Raw genomic sequence first — 26,581 nt, 5'->3', positions numbered from 1 at the left:
CCTGAGCACAGCCTGCCCTCTGCAACCCCTTTAGGCTTAGTCCTGGCATCCCTGACACCTCGTTTCTATCTGGGGGCTCCCTCTGCAGCCTTCAGCCTCGCCCTTTGCCTCCCCCTCCACTGCATTCTGATGTGCTAGTCTCCCCCCTCTCCTCTGTCCATGGCTCCTTTCTGAGCTCCATCATCTCAGGATCCTGCTTAAGTGGGGAAGAAAGATGGGGCCAGACAGACCCAGGTGCAAATCCCAGCTGCAGGTATTGGTCAAGAGCCTTTGCGTTGCAAGTTACAGAAAACCAGCTTCAAGGTGGCTTCAGAAAAAGAATTTATTAGCTTGAGGAACAGGGAAGTCCAGGAATGGCCCTGGCTGCTGGCCTGGAAGGAGAGAGGGGCTTGAAGGAGGGTCCTGGGTCGGATTGTCCCCCCAGCGGCCTCTCTGGGTCCCACTCAGCTTCCAGCAGGCTGCCTTTGTTGGGCCCACTGGCCCGGGAGCTCCACGCTTCCCTCTGCCTGCCAGGGCCTCCTGAAGACAGCGGCCAGGTTGGTGTGGCCTGTGCTCAATCCATGGTCCCAAGGCCCGGGTTTGCCTGACTCACGACTACAGGGCCACTGCAGCAGGACCCCAGAGGGTCCTAGATGCGAGGGCTGTTGGCCCAGGTGTCAGATCCCCACAGCCCTGTGGGTGTCTGCTGGGGGCGAGGGTCCCCAAACACCCACTCCCGATGCTCTTCCCCCTGTATCATGTCAGCACGTACTACGTGCTCAGTAAACACACCAATTGTTAACAAGTTGTTGCTGCTAAATCTTCATCCATCTCTTCTCTTGGCCTCCTCCTCTCTTCTATCAATGGCCTACCTACCCACTATAGATTCGTTTCTTCCTTTCCCCAGTAGATTCTGATTCATTTTTTAATGCACTCATTCAAGGGATCATTCACCAGTCATGGGTTCACTGACAGGTAGTCAGTGCAGGCTCTGTGCTGGGTGATGCGGGGACACAGATGCTGTCCCTGATCTGAGGAGGTCACAGCTGGGGAGAAAGGTGCAATAGCAAGGGCTGTGGGGCACCAGCCTGCAGTGGGAGAGCAGAGGCCTTCCTGGAGGAGGGAACAGGGTTCCTGCTTCCCTGGCCAAGTTGTGTCTTGCTTGGAACCAGGAGCGGGGAGGGCAGACGGGGCGTGGGCAGGCTCTGTCAGGGGAACTGGCAGGAGGGGACAGCTCAGGATGGGAAGGCAGGATCTCCCTTGGGTTGTGTCCCTAGCTCCTGGGGATTAACAGCCCCTCTCTTGATATCCCATTGTAATTACTCTGTTCTTGGCTCACTGCCCAGCCCCACACCCAAGTTCAAGGAGAGGCCTGTCTCCCCAGGACCCAGCCCAGGCCTAACAAATAGAAGATGCCCATCCAGCAACAGTTAGTCAAAGGAACCGATTAACTAATTTATTTTAATCCCAGGAATTTGTCTAGTCGATTTGCAGGTGTCTGCTGCCTCCCAGGAGACCTGCCCCCCTGAGTCTCTAGCTAATTTCAATTTGCACTGAAGGAACCTGAGAAACATCTATGGGCTGGGATCGCCCCTCACAGCACGGCCGAGTCGGCACGTTCTCCTGAGACCCGCAGCGTGCTGGCGGGGGTGGTGGCCGTCAGGGCCAGGTTACTGATGGGGAAGGAGACCGAGGCAGCATTTATAAAACTGGCTCAGATCTTGTTCAAGCCACGTCACAATGCTTTGGTTTTTGCCACAGCAAGGCAACCTCTGAGCTCAATCCTCACACCCCAGAAAGCACACCACCAGCTCAGTGAGTGTGCATTCCTATGATTAAAAGCATGGCTGACAAAGGAAACCAGGTACCTGAGGCCCCTTTACGAAGTGCAGCTTAGACTAAAGAGAAAACAAGCCCAAACCAGTGCCACCAAAGCCCAGGGAGAAGCTTGAGGACATCTCTGCAGAGACAGCAGAAGGGCCGAGGCCCCAGGCAGCAAGGTGGGGGTCCCTCTCCCAGGAAGCACAGGGGCCTGGGGTGAATGTCAGTAAGGCCTCCGCTAACTGTGACCCTGGGCAAGTCACTCTCCCGCATTGGTACCCTCACCCAAAAGGTCGGACAACAGAACCTGCCTGGAATACGGGGAGGAAGACAGAATGAAGGGGTTTATCCCAGGGGTAGCCTAGGCTTGGGGGGAGGGGTGCCCCCAGGGGCTGCGTAGGAGACTCCCCTCCCCCAGCTGAGCCCAGCACCAACCCTTCTGACCCTTGACCGACCAGAAGGTATAAGGGTTCCCTGGGAAAATGCAATTTGCAAGGCAAGTGGAACAGCGGTCCCACCTCGGCTCTAACTGCTTAAAACTGCACCCTGGCCCTTAACGAGGATTAGAAGATGCAGAATCACGTTGAAAATTGATTTCTGTCCCCTCTTCCTGTAATGCTGCTGGTTACAGGGCTTCGCGCTTCACAGGCCTAATCAACAGGCTCCGGCTACTTGTAACCCTGCGAAGCCAGTGTGGCAGCTGGTCTGATGGCCGGGGAGGCTCCGCGGAGCAGGCGGCCAGGCCGGCTCACTGCAGGAGGTGGACGGCGGCCGCCCTGCGGATAAGCCTCGCAGTCAGTGGGGAGTTGGGCTTCAAGGCGTCTCGCTCCATCAGAAGGCTCCTGGGGAAACAGAGACAGGCTCTGTGCTGGAACCTCCTAGAATGTGGGGGGCGGATGGTCCCTCCACCCCAAGGCAGGACACAGGCAGCACGGGCTGGGGCCCAAGTGGTGGAGGGAGAGGACGGCATCACGGCAGAGGGTACTAGAGGGACAAAGGCCCAGAGGCAGGACGCCAGGGGTGGGGACCAGAGGGAAGATGGGCGGAGATGTGAGGATGAGAAAGCGTGGACTCCAGAGCCCCGCGTGCTCGCACAGGCCCAGGACGTCCAGTGTTCAAAGAGCATCCTGACAATGCTCCCAGCGATGCCCGAGTGCAGAAAATTTCAGGGTGAGCACATCCCCGTGGCCTCGTCTGCCCCAGGAACTTGGGGCCCATCCTCCCACCATACGGAATGCTGGGACCAGAGGGTAGAGCACGACTGTGGGGATGGGGGGGAGAGCCACGCCTGAGAATGTTCCAGGAAAGCAAGTAGCAGAAGAGATGGTGTGGGAAAAATCGAACTTTCAACAAAGAGAGAATCATTTAAGGCAAAGACCCCAAACAATTGACAACAGCGATTCTGTGCGCTGAGGGTGCGGTTTAGGGGCCGGGGCCTGGCACTTGGGGCAGAGACACCATGGCAGGGGGCCGAGGGTTTCCACCTTGGACGGGAGGGGAGCTGAGCCGTGTGAGGACGGCAGGAGGGCACCCCGACAGCAGCAGGCTCCCCTAGCACTCCCAGGGGCAGACCCCCTACTGCGCCCCCGCCCCCCAGCGTGGACCTCGTCACCCCGCCCGTGTGCTGGCCCCAGCTCCCCCGCTCAAGCCCGCACCCTCCTCTCTGTCCAAAGGGCCCCACCCTCCCTGCCCAGCTGCCACCAGAGGTGCCACACCAGGCCTGGAGCTCCCCAAGCGGCTCCACCGCTAGAGAAATGTGTGTGGCTTTGCACGTGGCCACGGAGGGGGACAGCGAGGGGCATGTGTCCAGGGCGCTCCAGGGTGTGACCATTTCCAGCGTGTCCATCCAGGCTCAGGTGTGACACAGCGTCCACGCCTGTTTCACCAGCACCTGCACTGCTCACTTTGGAACGGTCGTCGGGGCAGCCGGGCCCTGCCCACCGTGGGCCGCCCGTGCCTGTGCTTGGACGCTGGTGCTTTCCACCTGACCTCTAACCTCGAGCGCCCAGCAAGGGCCTCCTGGGCCCCACGGTGCAGCCTGGACTTGCAGCGGCAGCTTCGGTGGGCCTCACGACACCCCTTCTGCCCACCCGGCACCCCTTGGCTCCCCTCTTTCACCTCGGCGTTCCAGGAGGGCCTAAGGGAAGGGGGGGCGGTCACATCTCCCCCCAGAAGCATAGGGGCTGGTGCAGGTCGAGGTGAGTGGGGTGTGGGACAGCGAAGGCTGCCGGCGATGGCTGGCTTCATGGGTAGAGCTTTCTTCTTGGGGTGCCCCTACCCTGACACCCCCAATCCTCCAGCCACACCCCTCCTCCTAACCAGATCACCCCTGGTCTGGTTAAACTTGCTTGGTTTCAGGCCTCCCCGAGAATGTCACCTCCACCAGGCACCCTCCCTCCCTGACTCCCGCCCACTCATCACAGCGTCTTGGGCAATACGTCCGCCCTCGTGGCAGTCGTACACATATTTGTGGGATTGGTTGCCTCGTGTCAGTTCCCACAGGAGAGGTAAGCTCCACGCAGCCTGGGCCTGGGTCTCCTGCCCACCACTCCCCCACCCCGCACCGGCACCCAGCACAGGTAGGAGAATGTGAGCTGAGGCCCAAAGGATCGGTAGGCGTCAGCAGGTGCGAGAGAAGAAAGGATGTCCCAGGCAGAGGGTGTGGCACGTGCAAAGGCCCAGGGGCCTGAAAGAGTAACTGTAGCTCACTGTGGCCAGAAATGAGGAGTGGGCTGGGAGGGCAGGAGGGTGGGCCTGGGGGTGGGGGTGGTCAGATCCTTTGGTCAAGTTGAAGACGCTCACAGGGGGAGAAACAGGCACCCCCGTAGCCTCGCATCTCTGCCTCAGAGGTGGGCACCACCTCGGGCCAAGGGAGGTGGGAGCCTCTGGACACCTGGGAGCCTGTGGGGAGACCCTCGAGTGAGAGGGGGCTGTGCTCGGGGTCCTTCCCAGCTGGGCTTTGGGACCAGAACGAGGAACTCACCGGGCCACGTTCTTGTGGATGCCGGACGAGCAGTTTAAGGCCGCGTGAATCAGTAACTGGTTGAAGACGTCTCTCTGAAAGGTCAAGTGGGCACGTGAGGCTCTGTGACGTGGGACGAGGGATGGGGACGCCTGCCCCCTCCCCGCTGCAGGCTGGCCTGTTCTCAGGGACAAGCTTACTGGGGGATGTGAATGGCAAGGACTCTCCCACACTGTGGGCGCCAACACCGCGGAGATAGAGGCTGTGGGGCACAGGGGCTCCCGGACTGGGGCCCTCGCGCTGCAGCTGCTGGCTCACCTGGGCGTTGCTGCCTCCGATCTGGACAAGCCGGTAGCGGATGGGCTGGAGCAGTTCCACCACGCCGTCGGGGTTCCCGCTCTGGGCCTCCACCAGGGCCTGGCACAAGGGCAGCCCCACGTCGCGGGCCAGGAGGTGCTGGTAGTTCTCCCCCGGGGACCTGCCGGCCCGAGAGGGTGCCCTCAGCGTCCTGCAGGGCCTCATGCTGCCCCCACCCCCGACTCAGGCGCCTGAGGAGGGGGCTGTCTCCTCCTCAGCCCGGCATCCCTGGCTCCGTGCCTGACACAGTAGGTGCTTTGATCAGGTGACCTGACAGAGGACAAGCCACCAGGGAGGGGAGAGAACTGGGCTCTAAACTCAGTTCAACTGCGATGTGGCCTTGGGCAGATGCCCAACGCCTGGCCTCGGTTTGCTCATCTGTAAAGTGGGAGTAGCAGTGCCGCCCTCACAGGGCAATGCAGGTAAAGGCTGGCACTGGAGTCGGCGCCGGCCCCTGGAGTGAACAGCTGTGGCAGGCTTTGTCTTCCCGTTGCCCTCAGGTGGCGGTTGGTCTAGGTCGTGAGGGCTGGGGGCCTGAAGCTACGCCCCCGGCCAAAGCCCCCAGTTCATGCAGCTCAGCCCTGGGAGGAGGGGCAGGGCAAGCGGCCGTGGGTGGCCACCCTCCCCCAGGTGCCTGGGACAAACCACCAGGGTTCACGGGTCCCACAGCTCTAGCCCTACAGGCAGGAGACGAGGGCTGGCTGCCTCCTTGGTGGCCTGTGCTGTGCAGAGCCCGCTTCCCTGGACTCTCTCTGGCCCCCGCTGTGATTGGAACCGGCTCAGGAACTGTGCTGGGTGTGTGTCACCACGTCACTGCCCCTCACTCTCCTACCAGCCTGTCCCAGCAGATGAGGAAACAGGCTCACATCAGAGAGCTGAGGCCCTGTAAGCGGCGGGTCTCTCTGGTTCCAGGGCCTCACCGCATCCCCTGTGCGTGACACTGACATTGAGGCCTAGGGGATCCAGAGGCTGCTCTGTGTCCTGGGGGATCCAACTATACCCTCGCAGGGCACACCCCGCGGGGACGCACGCCTAGGCGGGGGGTGGGGAGAGGACACCTGGGGGCACACACTTGCGGGGGACGCACACCTATGGGGACAAACACCCAGCAGGCGCACACCTGCGAGCGGCCCTCCACGCGCGTCTGTGCGGCTGTGCCCACCAGTGGGGCCTCCAGCCCCGCAGGCGGGCAGGGGTGGCGTGAGCAGCCCCCCAGGGCCCCCTCAGCAGGGTGGGGGTCCCCCTGATGGCCCCGGCCCCTCCACATACTCGCTGGCATCCCGCAGGGTGGTCAGCAGCTCCTGCGTGGTCCGGGAGTCCCCAGCGCCCAGGGACGCCATCAGGAAGTGCACATCGTTGAAGAGCAGGATGTGGTCTCGGCTGTGCTTCTGGGTCACAGACAGGACATCTTGCCACCGCTCACCCACAGAAACCCCTGGGGGCACGGGAGGACACCCGCAGGCCTGGCATGAGCGCTGTGCGCACGGGCCTCTGGCACCCACGGGTGGCTCCAGGTGAGGAGGCCGGGTGACGCTGGCAGGCGGTGTCTGGCCTCGGGCTTAGGCTTTGGGGGTGGGTTTATATTAACTTCGTTTAATCATAAAAGCGGCAGACGGGTAAGGTAGAAAGCAAATTAAAAAAAAAAAAAAAGCTATGGAAGGGTATTAAATGAAGTCTCTGGCCCCTTTGACAAACCCCAAACCACTTTAAAAATTCTTCCCGTGGTTCTCACTGGGCAGGCACCTGACACAGCACAGCACGGCGGAATTCATAAAAAGCATCCTTCCGCCTCTGGGTCTGGATTTCCGACTCGACAGCCCCTCCTCTGCTCCGCTCTCCACCACCACCTCCCGCCCCCTGTCCCTCTCCGCTCCTGCAAGTTACCCGATTTTTCCTACTGCTCCTAGCGGGCTCCTCCCGTGACCTTGTAGTTGCCCTTGACTTCCGTTTCTCCGCCTGCCAGTTGGACGCAGCTCTGAAGTTTCCACTCTGCATGTTGAGGGAGCAAGTGGCCTTCCTCCTCCCTCCACCGGCCCCGAGGCACCCACACCGTGCCTCCCAGCCTCCAGGCCGGGCCCGTCCCTTCCTGACCCCTCCTCAGGCGAATTCAGGGGGGCCCAGGCCGCGCCTCCACAGGCAAAGGGTCAACAGGACTCAACTGCCCCCAGGCCCCTCCCCTCTCCACTGAGTTCCGGATGGTTTTGGCTGGACAGAGTCACAGGCCTCCACCAGCCTGGGTTCCGGTGTCCCGGCCTTATCACCTGGACGGCCGTGAGAGCCCCTCACTGTTCTCCCAGCTCCTCACGGATGCCCCGGCCTCCAGCCCGGCCTCCCCTGGCTCAGCCCCCCTGCTGGACAGAGCCCGGCCAGCCCTGCCCCGCGGGCTCCCCGCAGACCAGATGAAAGCCGTACTCTTCACCCTCCCTCCCCAGCTCTCAGCCTCCTCTGCTCCCCTGAGCACACGGACCCCACACTCCGTCACTCATCCCCACAACGGGCCACTGGCTTCTGTGTCTTGGGGGCTTCAGATAGGCTGCTTCCCACCTGTAACATCCTGTCCTGTCGCCACCTGGCAAAACCCTACGTTCCCTTCCATGGCTCACATTTCACCTCCTCTAGGAAGCCTTCCCGGAGCCCTCGGAAACAGCCAGTCCTGCCCGGGCCTCATCCCCACTGACCCAGGACCTACAGTGGGTACAGGTTTGGCTCTGCTGAGCCTGGGGGAGAGGGGAGAGCTATCTGGTACCCCAGTGGTTGGCCATAAGCCTTCCGTAGCCCTCAGGGCTATGGCCAACCCCATCCAGGCTCCCTGCAGAGCACTGCATGACACTGTTGGGAAAACCCTCCCTCTGAAATCCCAGGGAGTTGAGAAACTGAGGTGGTGCCCAAAGACAGGTGGCCAGGCGCCACCCGTGCCATGCAGGCAGGTAGGCTGTGGGAATGGCAGGTGCCAGCAGGATTCGGAGCCTGAGGCCTGCACACCGAGGAGCGGAGGGAACTGGGAGAAAGGGCAGCAGTGGCCTGGCCCACTGGCCTCAGGCCAGCCGGAAGGCAGCCGCAGAGCTGGTACCCGAAGCCGCGCCGTCCCAGGACCGGGAGCGGGCCCTGGAGAAACTCGCTAATGAGCTCCTGCCGGCCTGAGCCCAGGCCGTGGCACCGTCCCCTCGTCGGGTGGGAGGGGAAGAGCCAGAGGAGAAGGCCCAGACCGGGTACCTTCCATCTGCAGCCGGTAGAGCATGGAGCAGCTGTCCACCACGTCCAGCATTGCCCCGCTGACCCGCAGGCTGGGGAGGATCTGGAAGACAAGGGCAGGTAGGGCATGAGGGGCTGCAGGGATGGCCAGAGTCCACCCACCTGGGCTGCGTGTGGGGCCTGGGCAGAGCCAGCCCTCAGCCAACAGGAGCCACCACCAGTGTCCCCTCCACCCCAACTCTCAGGGCCATTGCCCTCTCCGAGGGCCTGGACCGCTCCAGGTGCCCCAGGGACACTGGACAGACTTGAGAAAGAGCCCACCGCACTGGCAGCTGGGGGAGCACCTGCCGGGCCCTGGCACCTGTCACCTCCTGCCCCCAGCCCTGGACTATAATGGCAGAGAATCATCGCGCCCGACCACAATTCCACATTCAGCTGGTCTACGTCTCACGGCACGCAGCTCTTGTCACCCTTCACTCTCTACCACGAAATCCCGACAACTTGAGAGGATGATTTATAGGAAACTTTACTGAGTGTTTTTCTCTGGGGTTTAGATCCTCAAATTACAAGCATTTTTGTGACCCCAGGCTCTGCTATTAAGCCCATGGTGGGGTCCCCAGCAGTTGCAAGTTAGGCTTTTTTTTTTCCCTCTTAAACATACCTAGGGGGTGGAGGGAGGGGGAATAGGGAGTTAGTGTTTAGTAGGCCAGGAGTTTCAGTTTGGAAAGATGAAAAAGTTCCAGAAATAGATGGTGGTGATGGCTGCACAACCATGTGAATATACTTAATGCTACAGAACTGTACACTAAAAAATGGTTAAAATGGTAAAATATGGCATGTATATTTTAATACAGAAAAAAAATTCCTGGGGGGCTTCCCTGGTGGCTCAGTGGTTAAGAATCTGCCTGCCAATGCAGGGGACATGGGTTCGATCCCTGGACCGGGAAGATCCCACATGCCGCGGAGCAACTAAGCCCCTGTGCCACAACTACTGAGCCTGTGCTCTAGAGCCCACGAGCCACAACTACTGAGCCCACGTGGTGCAACTACTGAAGCCCACGTGCCTAGAGCCCGTGCTCCACAACAAGAGAAGCCACTGCAATGAGAAGCCTGCGCACCGCAATGAAGAGTAGCCCCCACTTGCTGCAACTAGAGAAAGCCCGCACACAACAACGAAGACCCAATGCAGCCAAATATAAATAAATAAATAAAAATTAAAAAAAATAATAAAGTCTGTAATAAAAAAAACAATTCCTGGGAGTTCCTGATGGTCTAGTGGTCTAGGGTTCGGCACTTTCACTGCCATGGCCTGGGTTCAATCTCTGGTTGGGGAACCAAGGTGCTGCAAGCCGCGTGGCTCAGCCAAAAAAAAAAAAAACCAGAAAACAAAATCCTATGGGCAGATCAATGTTTTTACCAAAGAAAAGCAATCTAAAATAACTGGAGGGGGACTTCCCTGGTGGCGCAGTGGTTAAGAATCCGCCTGCCAATGCAGGGGACACGGGTTCGAGCCCTGATCTGGGAAGATCCCACATGCTGCGGAGCAACCAAGCCCATGTGCCATAACTACTAGGCCTGAGCTCTAGAGCCCGCAGGCTACAACTACTGAGCCTGTGAGCCACAACTACTGAAGCCCGAGAGCCTAGAGCCCATACTCTGCAACAAAGAGAAGCCACCACAATGAGAAGCCCGCGCACCGCAACGAAGAGTAGCCCCCACTCTTGCAACTAGAGAAAGCCCGCGTGCAGCAACGAAGACCCAACGCAGCCATAAATAAATAAATAAATAAATTTCTGTTAAAAAAGAACATACAAATACATTTAAAAATAAAATAAAATAAAGTAAAATGACTGGAGGGAAGCCTGAGATTCCAGAGATGACCAAATGAGATGTGCAATCTACCAACGCCCACGGGCAAACAGAGTCAAATTCCATTCTGGGTTTCGACACCACTCTGCGAGAGAATCAATGCCGTGAGGTCTTACACAAGAGCTGTGCTCTTGCTCCAGCTGTGGGTCTGGCTGGGGTAATACTGATTGGCTCAAAGATCTGTTAGAGACTGAAGGGTAAATCGCTGCAATAAACCGAATCGGGTGCAAGCGTGGACTTACGTGGTCATCATAAATGGTCAATGCGGCCTCGTATTCGCCCTGGAAAAATGAAGTTCCGGGATTAACACGTGGAGGAGGTGAAATGTGATGCTGAGACATGAATTGCAAATGGCCTTGACAAAGCCCCCGCCCCACAGCCGGGGTGGGTCTCAGGATGGGAGGAGAGGAACCCACCTCTGCCCCAGCCCTTCGCTCCCCCGTGTAGAAGACACAGCAGCTGCTAAGGGAGCCCTTTCTGCGAAAGCATTATTCTTCCTATGAAGCGCTTGTCAAACAGCTGCCAGCTTTTTCATGTATTTCTCTAGGATTGTTTTTCCCTTTATTTTCCTTACTGCCCATTCAGTTGGGTTCACTGCTTTCTTGGAGACACTGTATCACTGCATTCTGCCTGTCATTACAGGGTCCTCACCTTCCAAGCATTTCTCTTTGGACATTTAGGGAGCTTCTAGATTTTCTCTGCGATAAACTGTAAGACAAACCCTTATAAATGGGAGCCAGTGGTGGAATCACTGGGGTCAAGGGCGTCCCCACACCCTCACTGCCACTGGGGCAAAGCATTCGGAGGGTCCCATGGTTCATTCAGCTACAACCGTGAGGTGGGAGCCTAGCAGTCCACTACAGCGGCAGGCGCTCGGGCTACCCTGTCTCCACGAATGGCACACAATACACATGATTTCCGAGTCCAGACAGTCCAAAATACCTAAAGTGGTTTAAGCCTGAAAAGCTATTTGAAAACATGAGTGCTCTTATTGCATCAGGACACCATTGAAATGTGCAATCACACCGTACTGCTCCACGGGATACAAAGTATAGCAAAAGGTAGAAAAATATATCCTTCCTTGGACATCTTTATAGGATAAGACAGCCGGTCATCTTACCTTTTCAATCAGATATAAAGCCCAGTGCCAATAATTATGACAAGCAAGCATATCAGAGTCCTGGGGAAAGAACGAGAAAATGAGAGAAAAATCTGACAGCCTGTCGGGGGCAGGGGGGGAAGCAGCTGTTGTTTTGTGCCAATGCAGAGCGCCACAGCTCTGAATGCAGGCAACACTTCCCAGGCACCTGCCCCGGCCGGCCTGTGCCGGCGAGTCCACGCCCCATCTTCTCCTTTGGCTCTGAGCCTCGGCAAGTGGTGTGCCTGAATTTTCTGAGGACGCTGAGGCTGCGGCAGGCTGGCATCTTAGCCCCACAGCGAGAAGGGAGGAGAACCAAAGCCTCACCTTCCTTAGGTGTGGAGTGGAGAAAATGAATAAGTCTATCCGAACGGCTGCAGAGGCCCACTGCGTCCAAACAGTGCGATGCATCCAGTAAAACCCTACAGATCAGTGAGCCCAGGGCCAAACTCCCCGCAGGTCCTGGCAGAGCCCACAGAATAAGGGGAATGGGGTGACATCTAGACGGCTGCAGCTGGTATGCTTTTGGCCCTACCATGAACACTAGCCTACAGGGCTGCGGCTGACACTTCCTTCTCTGCCTGGATACCACCTCCCATCTCCTGGAAAGGAACTGACGATGCCTCCTCCACGGCCCACGTCTACCTGGCACCTGTATTTGAGGATGCCAACCCACCCAACTCCCCTCTCCCTTACAGGCCACTGTAGGCCTTGGTGCCTTTGCTTAAGCTGATCCTACATCTCCCTGTCCTTTGCCTAGCAAACACCTACTCACCCTGCAATACTCAGCTCATACATTGCCTCCTCCAGGAAGCCTTCCCTGACTGCTTCCCCCTCAAGCCCAGTTGGGTGGGATGCCTCCTCTGGGTTTCCACATCCCCAAGAACGCCCCTGGCATGGTGTGGTCATGTGCTGCTGAGGAACTGCTCGCTCCACTTGACGGGCCTTTTGAGGACAGAGAGGGCTGGGTGTGACACTCAGTGGGGTCCCCAGGGAGGGGCACAGGCTGGCGCAGTGACTGGAGACTGGACTGAGCCACAGCCAACTGCCTGGGGCAGGTGCTGGAGGAGGAGGAAAGGGAGCCCCAGGCCACATCGTCCACCCCAGGGCTGTGCAGCCAGGCCAGAGGCTGGCAGGAGCCACTGCAGGGACGTGTGCAGGCATCGGGGGACGAGCACCTGTTGGAGATGGCCCCAGCCACCTTGGGCTGCCTGTTACAGTCGGACTAACACCGATGGGGACTCCTTCGGGGCAAGGGCTTCACAGTTGTTGCAACAGCAGGTTTTCAGGTAAGGAAACTGAGGCTCAGAGGGATCACGTTCTCGTCCTGGGGTAGAGCCAGGCCTCAAGCACCCAGGCCCAGGAAAATCGGAGTCTGGGGGCAGGAAGTAAATGGAATACAAACGATCTGGCCCTGGCCAGGCCTCCGCGGCCTCCCTCTCAGAGGACACGGCAACTCTGGCGCTCCCTCCACCCAGAGTCACTACCTGTCGGGGGAGCCCGAGGACAAGGGTCCGACCCACACTGTACCCCCACCCCCACCCAGGGCCTAGCTCGTGCCCAGCGTTTGGGGATCCTTAAAAAGATCTGGGTGTGGGGCTTCCCTGGCGGCACAGTGGTTGAGAATCCGCCTGCCAATGCAGGGGACGCGGTTTCCATCCCTGGTCTGGGAGGATCCCACATGCTGCGGAGCAACTAAGCCCGTGCGCCACAACTACTGAGCCTGCGCTCTAGAGCCCGTGAGCCACAACTACTGAGCTCATGCGCCACAACTGCTGAAGCCCGCACGCCTGGAGCCTGTGCTCCGCAACAAGAGAAGCCACCGCAATGAGAAGCCCGCGCACCGCAACGAAGAGTGGCCCCTGCTTGCTGCAACTAAGGAAAGCCCGTGCGCAGCAACAAGACCCAACGCAGCGAAGAAAAAAAAAAAAGATCTGAGTGTGAATCTAATGAGATTATAGTTCTCAAAGGTTATCTTACACCTGTTCGCCTGCTCTACTTAATACCCCTCTGGGAGAAGCCAGGAATCTGCCTTCTTGTAAATTACCTCTCGCTGGCCTGTCCTAGGCCAGGGAGCTGCTGGGAGGAGCTGAGGTGACCATGCCAGTCCCCTGTTCCCCGCCTGGCTCCTGGTCTCTCCGTGGTTCGCTCAATCACTGAGCATCTGCTGCTCGGTGCCAGGCCCTGGCAGCGACTCACTGTCTTGGCCAGCGGTGCCCTGGGAAGCCCACCACAGCACAGAGAAGGGCAGAGCAGCAGACCGCACCTGGCCAGGTAGCCAGGCTGTACGCCAGAGACAAACTCAAGGACGACAGGCGCATGCAGAGAGAGGGCCACAGCAGCTGGGCGCAGGCGGGAGCCGGGAGTGGGAGCAGGGAGGCCCCTGGGCGTTAAGGCCCCAGGAGAGGGTCTGGAAGGGCTTGAGGGGTCTGGATGGTATCCTCGCTGCTGCCTCACCAGGGCCCTGACCCCCGCACACCAGCCCCACCGACGGTGGCTGGGCCGTCATCCCTCCCATCAACCCCCGGCTGCACCACGTGCTCCCTGAGGATGCTCTGGGGTTCTGGGGTCTGTGTCGAGTCTGCTGGCCAGTGAGCTCACAGTTCTCACCCCTGCTGGGCTCTTGTTTCCCCTTTCTCATCCATTCCTTCTACAACCTCAGGCCACAACCAATTCTAGAAACACCTTCAAAACATCAGCAGATGTTGGGAAGCCGTGGGGTTCCCAGGGGATTCGGTGGCTTGACAGAAATGCCTCCAAGTGGAAGATGAGTTTTCCCTAGAACTAAGCCACGCCTTGTAACTCCATCCGTTAATCCCTGGCTTAACTTGGGGGAACAAACAGAATTTTCCAGGCAGGTGGACGGACGAGAATCGTACCTTCCAGTGGGTTTCTGAGCGCTGCATGAACTCCAATCCATCCTGGACCTCTGCTTTCATCTCATGAATATGGGCGATGGTGTGCACCGACCACGCGTCCGTCGGGTTAACAGATAAAGCCTACGTGGTGGGGGTGTGGGGGTCGGGTGGGGGACAAGTCGAGATAACATGGGTGAGTCAGGCTGCCCGGTGACAAGGTGTCCCCAAGCCGTGCAGGGGCACGAGGGGCCTGAGCAAGCAAGGGGACTGGGCTCCGCCTCAAAGTAACGACCCCAAAGACCAGCCCGTTGACCAAACACCAGATGCTGCCAGAGAGGGTATCACTGCCCATTTCACAGGTGAGGAAACTAAGGCTCAGAGAGACTAAGTGACTTGCCCGGGCCCACACAGTTGAGTGGCACTGGGGTCTCTCCAAAGCAGGGGCTCATCCAACCCCCTGGCCCCCAGCCTCCTGCATACAGCTGAGTCACTGCCCAGTTTCCCCTGTGGTGAGAAGTAAGGCCGCCTCCCTCTCGCGACTGCCGTGGAGGCCAGTGGACAGAGTGTGTGTGCTCCAGGGGCTCTCGGCTGCCCCTCCCGACTAGCACACATGCAAGGACCACACACATGCAAGGACCACATGTGTAGCTTTCCAGGCTCGTTCTGGTATCACTGCTAGTAACAACAAGAGCCGCTCCGATGACCGGTGGACTTGACGGTGACGACATGGCAGGCGGGACATGAGGTCCGACTCCCGCCTCACGGCGGGCAGTTTAGCTCATGGCTACTGAGCGCCTACCGATCTTGGCACAGAGCAGTGAGCCGAGGCTCACCATGGGCCTGTGGACCATCCACACGAGCCCAGGTCCTCCACACCTGATCACGGGGTCCCCCCAGCCCTGCCACCTCAGGCGCCCACGCCTTCCGCAGAAGCGGAATTGGGAAGGCCCAGCACCTTCAGCCCTGGCCTGGCACCTGCTGCGGGGTCTATGCTGGCAGGTGGTCCCCAGCAAGCCCCACCTCCTTGCTGCAGCCCTGACCTGCATGGGCCCAACCAGTCCGCGTGGGGACACAGAGAAAGGCCACGTCTGTAGGGAACGATGCGCAGCCCGGGGCAGAGCCCTGCAGGACCAGGACCCTTCAGGAGACCCCAGGGGCGCAGCTGAGCAGGCTGAAGGGACCTGCTAAGCGTGCTGTAGAAGGCAGAGGCTCATGGCAGCAGGGCTGCTCTCATCCCCCTGCTGGGATTAAGCTCCCCCTCACTGAGGGGTTCCTGACCGGCTCCCTCCCCAGGTTCCCTGGGACAGAGTCTACAAGGCCAGAGCGATCCGGCCCTGCCTGCCCCCAGACTTTGCTCCCAGCACCCGGCCTGCCCACCTCCGCCCTAAGTCTCAGTCTATCAGGTGCTCCGTGTCCCTGAACTCTGGCTGCCGCTCTCCTTCCCTGACAGCTGCCCTTCGCTCTTCCTGCCCTGGGCGTTCAGCCTGCAGACAAGGCCCACGTGTCACCACCGTGAGGCCTCTCCAGACTCCAGTGGAGACTGGGCAGCCCACCCTCGCTCTCCTAGAAGCCTGGCCTTGCCCACTAACTGTCTGTGGTGGGCTGGTGCTGGGGTCAGAGTGTGGGCACCTGAAGGAGAAGGGGCGTGAAGGGAGCAGAGGGGGGCACCCCATGCCACCGCTTCCTGCTCCTGGCGGGTGTGAACCTGCACCTTTTGGTCACTCTCTGACTTCTTGAGCCATCCTGCCAGCCCTCAGGTGCCCACATAGACGGCACCCAATGGGAGAGACCAGCTGCCAAGGTCTCCAGGGGAACCTTCCTACAGCTGACCCCCTGGATGACGGCGCCTGGTCACCCAGGCCATGGAGCCAAGACTGCCGTGAAGCTCCCTGTGCCCCCCGACGGCCTGACTCAGGGCTACAGCACAGACCCCATCATCCTACTGTCAAATCTGGGCTCTATTCTATACGTAGAGCGGTTGTCACAGGCCCTGTGGGCCCCCGGAGGGTGCCGGCTGTCTCCCAGGGAGGGGTGCTGGGAGCCGACTGGGGCAAAGACTGGGGCGAGAGCCCTGGCTGGGTGCTGGGGAGCAGGTCTGTCCAGGCAGCATGAAGGACTGTGCTCAGGTGGCCTGGGGGGCCGTGGCTCTGCCTTCTGTGAGCTGTGTGGCCATGGCCTTGGCCTCTCTGGGCCTGGTCGCCCTCCTCTGGGCAATGAAGAGTTCGATGCCCCGCTGCAGAGGATCGAGCCGACAGGAGCGGCGTGTACACTGAGTGCCAGCCCTGAGCCAGGCGCGGGAGTGGTTGTCACCCCCTTGTGCGTGGCGGCCCCTCCCTGGGACTCAGTTTCCACTCCCGCGAGAGGAGGAGCTGGAGAGGGACTCTGAGAGCCAGAGGTGCTGAGGCTCCCGGGCCTGCAAGCGAGGGACGTCCACGGTGCGTCCACGGTACCAGGCAGCCCATCTCCGCCAGCACGGAAGGAGGGTTCCGGGCCGGCAGGAAGCGCTTAGCATCCCACCCTGTTCTGCACCCTTGGCCGCTGCTGCCTCCGGATGGGGGCAGTGCTGAAGAGAAGGGCTGGCCAGCAGGACCCCAACGCCAGGTCAGGGCCCACTGGAAGCAGTCTGATGAAATAAAATTTCTACCTTAAGGCAGGACAAGAAAAATTAAACATAAAGTTCTCTCTCTGGGCTTGTTTGGGCCTCCTCCCTCCCTCCCTAACGTGCAGTGTGCACGTGTGTTACACATCCACCAGCGCTGGGAGTACCTGCTGGACTGTAAAGACCGATTCTCCCCTTTTTTCTGATGCTGGCAAAGTAAGTTCTTAAAAGAACGCTTCTTCCCCCGCTCTCTAGGGGGTCATGGTGACTCATTGCGTGCTTCTTCTGTGCTTATCCGGACTATGTATCCTTGGTGACCTCTACGTAAAATATCAGGATGTCATTTTGATGTACGATCCTTTGTCTCCAAAAGGTAGATGGCTGAATGACTGTACCTTTGAGTTCTAACAGGCTGAACAGTTCTCAGAACTTTCTGAGAATCTGCTTCCTGGGTTACAATCCTCAGTTTGGCTCGAATAAAATTTCCTTTTTTTTTTTCTTAACTTATAGTTCATTGAATTTTCGGCAACAAGTCTCAGTCATCACTCATCTGTCAGCTCCTGGAGGCTTGGTGAAGTCAGTGACACTTAGAAACGTGAGGTCCCAGGTGGGAGAAGTGACACTGATACTCGCTTCCCCACCTACAAAGTCTGGGTCCAGCAGCGCAAACTGTGGGCCCTGGAGACACGGAGCTGGGGGCGTGCAGAGCTGCCACTCCGTGTGACCCTGAGCAAGAGGGGTGGACGGAACCCTCCCTGGGCCTCATTCGCCTCCCTGGCCTGGGTGGGGAGTTTGCCGAGCAAGGCGGCTCTGCAAACCCAGGGTGGGGAAAAGGTGACGGGAGGGAGCTGCCCTCTCTGTTAACATGAGCCCTCCAGGTGGGAAACGAGGTCCGGAGGGGGGTGGGTGCAGCGTGCCTGGAGTGCTCTCCTCCACCTGACCCCACTCCACGAGGGCTCAGGCATCTCAGGAAGGGCCCACTTACCTCTTTGGCGAGCTTTTCCGCCCGATCGTACAAGTTGGTTTCCATCAGTCCGAAAGAATAGATGCCTTTCACGTAGCTGAAAACAGAAGGAAATTATTTTTTTAAAAAGTGCCCTAGAACCGTTCAACCCTCAACATGACCCGTGTCGGTCGAACTGTGTCTCCCCCAAAATGGTACGTTTAAACATATGCCCTAACTTGGAATTAGAGTCTTTGCAGATCATCATCAAGCTCAAGTTAAGATGAGGTCATCCTGGATTAGGGTGGACCCTACATCCAATGACTGATGTCCTTATAAGAGAAAGGAGAAGGAGGAAGGTTTGGACACAGACACACATGGACACACACACAAAGGACAGACAGTCATGTGGAGACGAAGGCAGAGACTGGAGTGATTTCAGACTTGCCAGTCCCCACAGTCACAGGAGCCAATTCCTTAAAACAAATACCTTACCCCCCACCACACACACACCCCCGCCCCCGCTCCATATATGTATGTAAATAGTATAGATATAGATACAGATATACACATCCTATTGGTTCTGTTCTCTGGAGAACCCTGACTAATACAGCTCTTCAATCTATTAGTCCACTTGACCTTCACAACCATCCTATGACTAAAATGCAACAGAGGTGATCATGTGTGGTGGTCCCTAGGGCTGTTCATGGTTATTCCAGGCCTCTCTCTCCTCCAAGCCCAAAGTAGAGCTGCATTTCCTGGCCCCCTGTGATTGGGTGACTGGATTTGACCAGTGACTCGGGAGCTGCAGGGCACCCCCTTCAATCTGAGCACTAATGCCATTGTGAGTCCCCCAGGAGAGCTCTTTTCCCTCTTAGCAGCAGGTATATCCCGAGAGCAGTTACTTCGTCAGCTGGGATCCTGGAGGGCAACAGTGGCAGGGGTGTGGAGCCTCAGCTCTCCTATGATGGACAGTGAGAAACTAACCTTTGTTGTAATAAGCTTCGGAGAAAAAGATCTAGAGGATGTTTGTTACTGCGGCAAAAATTATCTTGTGCTGACTGATACATAATAGTACTACCTCATTCCCAGGATGGGATAAAGATCAAATGAAGACGTGAAGCCTTTCACTTTTTTTTTTTTTTTTGGCTGAGCTTTGCGGCTTGCAGGATCTTAGTTCCCCGACCAGGGGTCAAACCCGCACCCCCTGCAATGGAAGCGTGAAGTTCCAACCACTGGATCATCAGGGAAGTCCCACCTTTTCACTATAAAGAACTAGGAAATAACAACAGTAGTCTCACTAGTTTTAGGGCAGGGCCAGGAGAGTTGCCATGTTTTTAGGGCAGAGGAGAGAGACTAAGAAACAGAAACGATGTGATTTCCAGCTGGCACCTACCTGCTAAGGGGGATGTCGGGTGTCCAGAAGGGATAAATTCGAGCCACAGAATCTCGCATCTGTTCCTGGTAGCCCAGGTAAAAATAGGCATCGTGGGAAAATTTCAGGGCCAACATGTCTGTCGGGTAGTCCTGGAGAATCTGTTCCCACAGCTCACAGGCTTTTGGAAGGTTCCTGGAAGCCAAGAGAAGTTTCTCAGCAACACTGAACACACTTCACACACGAGGAGTGGAAAAGGCTTAATTTCCTGCCAGTGTCACAGCCTGCGCTGAACTGGTTAAAAGATACATGTAAGTTTCTACGTTAGGTTGTGGCTCAGAAAATTGAAAAGCCTCAGTGGGAAGTTTTACTCTCTAACTCAAGAAAAAAAAAAAAAAAAAAACTAGTTTAACAAGTTACCAAAGACAATTTCACCTGAGACCGTGAACCAGCTGCAGGAAGCCTGAGAGGTGGAATTCCACCCCTGTGCTGACATCTGCACACACTTGCCAGGAAGACCAGGACAGAACTCTCTCTGTCACTGCTTCAGAACGCCCGTAGCATCAGCTCAGGTCACCCAGCTCTGTGGGCATCTCTCCTGCCCAAGCAGACACAGGGGCTGTCCTGGGGGCAGGCGTCAGGGTCAGGACTCCCACACACAGGGGGACGGACAGCCGTGGGAACAGGGGCAGGGGAGACCGGAAGACTATAAGCAGATGCTCACAGGTGTGTAAGGACCAGGAGCACGAGGGCGAGGGTTTGCTCCTTTCTCCTGTCTCTTATCTGTTTCTGTACTGTGGTCCTACTAGTTTTGTAATGAAAATAGTAACCAATTTATTTAACGAAACACAAGTTGCTTTGAATGCTAACCTGGGAGTCCTAACCAACCACGTCCTCATTCAGCAGTCAGCTGAGGACAGAGCAACAGGCAGGATGTGATTCTCAGTCAGGCGGGCACGGGAGTCAGGGTGAGAATCCCCCCGAGGCCCCCTCCGCACGGCGCGGGGGGCAGCCCGTGGCATCGCCCAGTGTGGCCTCGGAGCGCCAGCCCCTGGCCCAGGGAGGCCCCTCACCCCTTGGCAAAGGTCTCTACTGCAGACACGTGCAGCCGTTCCCGCTGCGTCAGGGGCTGAGCTTTGGAAATCTCCACCATCGTCTTCACGGCCAGGTCCAGCTCTTTGTCCAGCCTCACGGAGCTTCCGGTGCCAATCAGAATGAGGCCATTAGCGATGGCGTGGCCCAGGGCTGGCGAAAGGTGGGAAAATAGCTGGTGATTCAGACGGTCCCACCCAGCCCAGCCCAGCCCCGCATGTGAAATAAACGCCCAACGTCCCAGGAGGGGCAAGCCAGGCGGCCGGTAGGGTGTGTCCCCACCGACAGTCCAGAACTCAGCTCCTCACCGGGCACGTGGAGGGCACTCTGGGGAGTGCCAACGTGTGGAGCACCTGCGCCCCCCTCACCAGGTGAACTGGTTAGGGGTTGCCTATGGGCTCCTCTGGAGCCCCACCTGCTTCCCTCTCAGCCGCTACTGTCACTACCACCAGCATAGGGCCTCCCAAGGGCCACCCGGTAGATGCTGTCGGGGGGCTGGTCCCCAGAGGACGGAAACCATGATCCTGTCTTGGCTGCTCTCATTCGCTGAGAGCTCGGGGGCCGAGGAAGATGGGGGTGTGCCTTGTGGCCCTTGTAGCAGCCTTGCTGGCAGGTGTGCTGGCCCCCAGGTCCTACCTGGGCTTCCCAGCCTCCACCTTGACAGAGGAAGGGTATCTGCTGGCGTTTGGAACTCAGTCCTTGGCCCAGGCTTGGGACCTAGGGCCCAACCACAGTGCCAGGACCACCCATGTGGCCCCTGCTTCTGACCTGGGGCCAGGGTCTGCTCGGAGAACCTGAGCCCATGCCTGGACACTGGCTCCCGTGACAGCTCCCTTCATCCCCTATTCTGCGCCCCTTGCCCTCAGTGGGACCTGGCCACAGTGGGGGTCCCTGCTGCCCTCCCATCCTCAGCCTTTCTGCCCAGCCCAGAACCTCACCCACACTGGGCCACCCTCCTGGGGTTCCAGAATGCACTGGGCTGACCCCGCCCGCGTGCCTGCCACGCACATGGCTTGCCTGTGATGGCAGCCTCTGTCACCAGGTCGGCCCTCCCCGTCACAGCTGCTGTGGAGTTGGCCTCGCTAGTGCCCAGAGAGGCTGCAGTGGCCACTTCTTGTGTCCCGAGGGGTCCAGGCTTTGGACTGAGACAGCCTTGTCTGATCCCAGCGCCCCAACTACCAGCTGGGTGGCTTTGGGTATATTTCTTACTCTCTACTCTCTCTGAATCTCAGTTTCCTCATATGAGAAATGGGATCAGTGTCTTCCCTGCAGAAGTGACGTACAGTTAAGGAGAACGTTTGAAAGACACCTTCTATAGAACCTGGCATCTTTATGGGAGCAGCTGTTATTCCAAGCACAGTGGTGGCTGTCACCTTCCCTCCCTCCCAGCCTGGTCACTTCCACCAGCCCTGCCCTCCCCAACCCAGCTGAGTCCTGCAGTCAGGGAAGCAGTGAGGGGCTGGACTCATGAAACGGGGTTCCTCAACCCAGGGAAAGCATCACTCACCGAAGGTCGGATCTGCTGCTTTGAGCTTCGACAGGCAGCCCTCAATGCCACCAAGACTCTGGTCATTGGTCCATTTTACGTACTGAAATTTAAAAGGTGAAACAAAGCTGTCCCCAGGGAGTTTTTAGTTCATGTAAATGAAGGCTTGTTTCTAAACCTTGATTTTTTTTTTTTTTTCTCTTTCTAGAACACTGGTATTTTCTGGACCTTAGCTCAAAGAAAACATAACTGGGTTGATTTCATATGAAGAGACTGAATACACGGAACTCAAGGCACATTTTCTAGGGTTGGTGAGGCCACCATTTCCAAAAAAGAAACATCTAAAGGAAGGTTCTTCCTGACAGGTGACCTGCCCACAGTGTCGGCCTCGTCAGCCCCAAGAGGGACCTTGACATTGGGTACCAAAATAGGAACCTTGCTACTTCCTATTCATTCCTTTAAAAAAGAATCACAGTAAACATTCATTATAGAAAGGAAGAGGCATGAAAGCCAAAAGATCAAAAATATCCTTAATCTCATCTCATTATCATTTTTGACAATTTGGTGTATTTGTTCTAGTCTTTTTTTTTAATGCCTAATTTTTTAAAAATAAATTCATTTATTTTATTTATTTTTGGCTGCATTGGGTCTTCACTGCTGCGTGTGGGCTTTCTCTAGTTGTGGCGAGCAGGGGCTACTCTTCTTTGCAGTGCGCGAGCTTCTCATTGCGGTGGCTTCTCTTGTTGCGGAGCACGGGCTCTAGGCACATGGGCTTCAGTAGTTGTGGCATGCGGGCTCAGTAGTTGTGGCGCATGGGCTTAGTTGCTCCGTGGCATGTGGGATATTCCTGGACCAGGGATCGAACCCATGTCCCCTGCATTGGCAGGCGGATTCTCAACCACTGTGCCACCAGGGAAGCCCCTAATTTTTTTTTTTAATATTTATTTATTTTTTGTCTGTGTCGGGTCTTAGTTGTGGCACGTGGGATATTTCCTTGTGGCAGGCGGGATTCTCTCCTGTTGTGGCGCATGGGCTTAGTTGCCCCATGGCACGTGGGATCTTAGTTCCCCGACCAGGGATTGAACCAGCGTCTCCTGCATTGCAAGACGGATTCTTAATCACTGGACCACGAGGGAAGTCCCAATGCCATTTTTTTTTTTTTTAAGATTTAATTATTACTTTTTATTTATTTATTTATTTTTGGCTGCGTCGGGTCTTAGTTGTGGCACACGGGATCTTCGTTGGGGCGCACGGGCTTCTCTCTATTTGTGGCGCGCAGCCTCCAGGGGGCGTGGGCTCTGTAGTCTGCGGCATGCAGGCTCTAGTTGAGGCGCGCGAGCTCAGTAGTTGTGGCGCGTGGGCTTTGTTGCCCCGTGGCATGTGGGATCTTAGTTCCCCAACCAGGGATCGAACCCGCGTCCCCTGCATTGGAAGGAGGATTCTTTACCACTGGACCACCAGGGAAGTCCCAGCAAACCCATTTTAAATGAAAAATGACCCAGGTCTTAATTTTTAAAAATCCTAAAACCATAATAATGCATTAGATTTTAGAATGTGCCCTATCAGTTGTCCAACTTACATCTACACAGAATTAGCACATGTATTTTAACAAGACACAAGGGAGTTGGCACAGAGACGCAGACGCACAGCAGGGGCGGGGGTAGAGGTGGGGTGGCTGCCGTTGCACTGGGGAACTTTCCCTGTAACAAACTGTGCTCTGCAGAGGCCAAAAGTCGCGGGAAGGGGACAAATAGACAAAGAGCTCAAACGCACACAGTGGAGGCCCTTGGCAAGCCGACGGCATTTCACCAGTTGTTTCTTGTATGGCCCTTATGTTTCTAGAGGTTTCCTTGGCCCTTATGCTGCATGGACAGAATCAGTAGGTAGCGATTTCACCGCCCTTGAAAAAGCTCAGCTCTAGTTTTCCATCAGTGTGTCTAGACCTAGGTGCATCCTGCTGCTATAACTCACTGCAAGAGTCAGCTCAGCTCTCTGGACCTCAGTTTCCCCACCTGTCAAGCAAAGTATTTGGACCTTACCTCTGAGACTCCCCTAGTTCTAAGACTATAGGCTCCTTCACTGGTGTTAGAAATGACTGGTAATACTGTGGAAGGTCTTAGAACAGCCATAGGTGGGAGCAGTATATTCACAGATTAGCCCCAGGAGAGGGGCCCCATGCCTTAAATGGAGGAGCCCCACACCAAACCCTCAGCACCCTCACAGGCCAACGCCTGCCACTTGGGGGACCTCTCAGCCATGCCCTGGGCAGGCAGAACTGTTCCCACGCCCTGGGGGTACAGGTACATGGATTCTGTTGCAGTCGATTTCTCAAGTCTGCATGCAGTTTAAAAAGCATCCATCACTTTCTGAGACATTGACTGTGGGGCTTTGGAGCAGCCTGAGCCATTGGTCCTGTGCAAGGATGTTTCAAAGCATTATAAAGAACGTTCAGGTCCCCGGGAAGCCCTAATATACTCAAGTTTACCAGGAGATTTGGGCAGGAATGGGGTTAACGGGCTGCATTGCTTATAAAATCAGGATAAAGATGTAAAGTTTTGAAAGCTTCGAGTCCCGTGCCTGCTCACGGTCATCGCTGACAAGCTTTACCTGGAGAGCACATCAGCTGGCAGGCAGTTTGGCTGTAAACTTAAGCAAGCTGCGTTAGCTGGGCGCTAGAGCAGCACTGTGCACGCGTGGAAGTACCATTTACTTGTGGCACGAATAAATGCAGCTGTAAGATGCACCAAAACAAATTTTTTTTAACGAAAATAAAAACCATTCACCCGTGTAAGAACCTTCCCCCTGGACCGTTACAGAAGGGGCCACCACTTCTCTCCACGGGCATACCTGGGTCAGGGTGGCATCAAACAGCCTGCAGGCCTCGTTGCTTGGGGTTGAGAGAGGGAGCCCGGCATCCTTCCAAGCCTGCACACAGCAAGAAGGGGTCTTATTCCACGTAGCCCTCCAAACAAACACGCACGAACCCCAACCCCCAAGCACCCAAGATGCTAATGCCTAGCACCCTGTAGGTATGGGCTTCCAGAAGACCCATCCTTGCGGGGCGGGCACGGACTCCCAGATTTCATAGATGGTGCGCTGTAGAGAGAGCTGAGCCCTGGGTGGGGCAGATCCTGATGCAAATCCCAGGGCCCTCTAAGTAGCTGAGTGCCCTCAGGCAAGGTCCTCCCTCTGACCCCTGTCTGGCCCCTCTGTGAAATGGGGCTCCGGAGGACACGTGGGGTGACTGTAAAGTGTCTGCCAGGGAGCAGACGCTCAGTAAGGGGTTGTCCCTGCTCAGGCCGCAGGGAGGTCTGCCAGGGCAGAAGAAGGGCTAGCGCTGGAGGGCAAAACCAGGAGGGTGGTCCTGCCACCTGGCCGGCAAGGTACCAACCACCGAAACAATTCCTCTCATCTCCCCACTTTACCAGGTAGTTCAGACCTTCAGGAAACATCTCCAACTAACTGAACTGTTTACTGTAATCGCTGTCGCGGTGTCTTGCCAGGGGCGCAGAGACAGGCGACTCCCCGGTATGGAGAAATGACCTTTACTCCGGCCAGCCCAGCGGGCGGCTCCTCGGAATGGCTGTGCGCAGGTCCCCTCGCTCCTCTGAACGCCCCTCCCTCAAGTGCAAAATGGGCCCAGGCTCCCTGCCCCGGCGGGTCCCGTGGGAGACCCTCACTAACGCCCAGCGTCCCCGCTGTGTCGTGCCGGGGTTAAGAGTCTAAGCTTTTTAGGAGGACCTGGGGTCTCCGCGGGGCGGGGCCCCGCGCCGCAGATTTTCCGGGGGCGGGGGTCACAGTAGGGTCCTCTGGTCCCTTCCGTGCGCCCAGGACGCGCGCCCGTCTCTCGGGGGCCGTGTCTCCGCCGGACCCCTGGCAGGGCTGATCCCGCCACCCCCGGGGTCGTGGGGCCGCGGGGGACCCGGGCGGGGGCGGCCTTCTTATACCTGGCAGTCGCGCAGGGGTGCGGCCGCGGCCATGGTGCTGGGTCGGTGTCGGGGGCGCGGGCTGCGCGCGCCGCCGCGGGCTTCCGGGTGAGGGCGGGGAGTCGAGCCCCGGGGGCGAGGCGGGGCTGCCCCCGATCTCCGCTCGCTCACTGGTCCGCTTCGGACACACCCACCTCTCCCGGCTGGTTCCCCTGGGCGGACCCCTCCGGCTCCCTTCTCCGGGGCTGCGGGAACCCGAGTCGGCTCGAGGCGAGCAGCTTTGCTGTGCGCCCCCGCCTCCCCCATCAGACAGGGAGCCTGGGGCGGAAGGGCCAGAGGGCGGGCCGGGAGGTTCCTCCCTGTGGGGACCCTCTGGGAGGCGACTGCAGAGTCCCCTCGGAGGCAGAGGAGCCCGGGGACAGCGGTCGCTTTCAAGCTCTAAGAGTTCCACTCGGAAGCCGCGCGCGCGTGCACACATTCACAGAGGTCATTTTGACCTGTGGTCGGGCCTTGCCCTGCACCCTCTCCAGGGCAGAGGTTGGAGTGGCGGGTAGGGGGAGTGTCTTTGAGACCAAAAAAATGTGAGGTGGCATTTTCCCTCCCCTTCCCTTCACCCCTGCAAGTAGCAGGGCCTTCTGGAGGCCCCTAGACCTGTGCCCCTGCAGGGCCTGGGCCTGGAAGCTGGTGTTGGCTGGTGGCAGCAGCTTTGAGCAACCAGTGGGATCAGGGGCTGTGGTAGGCAAGCCCTGGGTGTGGCCATGGGTGTGCAACCTGGACAGTCGTACCGGGCCTCACACTTAGAAGGGCCCCGTGCTTGGCTGAAAGCTCAGCTGTTGCCATCTTGAAATCCTTAACAGTTTTTGAACAACGTCCCCACATTTTCATTTTTCACAGGGCCCTGGATATCATGTAGTCAGTCCTCTGACAGCCAATCCATTAACAAGTGCATCTCTTCTGAATTCCCCACTGCTCACCGCCTCCACC

General features: G+C 57.6%; 1 protein-coding gene across 2 annotated transcripts; it reads right to left on the bottom strand.

The window, feature by feature from the left end:
* Nucleotides 1-308: 308 nt before the first annotated feature.
* On the bottom strand, nucleotides 309-25,918 carry TTC38 (tetratricopeptide repeat domain 38). 2 transcript variants are annotated; one of them, XM_082350607.1, is made up of 14 exons: nucleotides 25,619-25,918; nucleotides 24,519-24,596; nucleotides 21,693-21,774; nucleotides 20,167-20,338; nucleotides 19,115-19,288; nucleotides 17,761-17,836; nucleotides 14,198-14,317; nucleotides 11,301-11,360; nucleotides 10,423-10,461; nucleotides 8,333-8,414; nucleotides 6,389-6,554; nucleotides 5,081-5,240; nucleotides 4,784-4,857; nucleotides 309-2,642 (listed from the first exon to the last, which is right to left on the bottom strand). In XM_082350607.1, exons 1-14 carry the CDS (start codon nucleotides 25,901-25,903, stop codon nucleotides 2,549-2,551), a joined length of 1,662 nt encoding a protein of 553 aa, XP_082206733.1. In that variant the 5' UTR covers nucleotides 25,904-25,918; the 3' UTR covers nucleotides 309-2,548. The 2 variants fall into 2 exon arrangements, with proteins under 2 accessions (XP_082206733.1, XP_082206734.1); XM_082350608.1 differs by lacking the exons at nucleotides 20,167-20,338; nucleotides 21,693-21,774; nucleotides 24,519-24,596; nucleotides 25,619-25,918 and adding an exon at nucleotides 19,964-20,160.
* Nucleotides 25,919-26,581: the final 663 nt, after the last annotated feature.

The sequence above is a fragment of the Balaenoptera borealis genome (genome assembly GCF_965194805.1).
Source record: "Balaenoptera borealis genome assembly, chromosome: 13".
In the NCBI taxonomy this organism is placed as follows: domain Eukaryota; kingdom Metazoa; phylum Chordata; class Mammalia; order Artiodactyla; family Balaenopteridae; genus Balaenoptera; species Balaenoptera borealis.
Note: the sequence above shows the minus strand (reverse complement) of the source record. Positions and strands in the feature narration are given on the sequence as shown.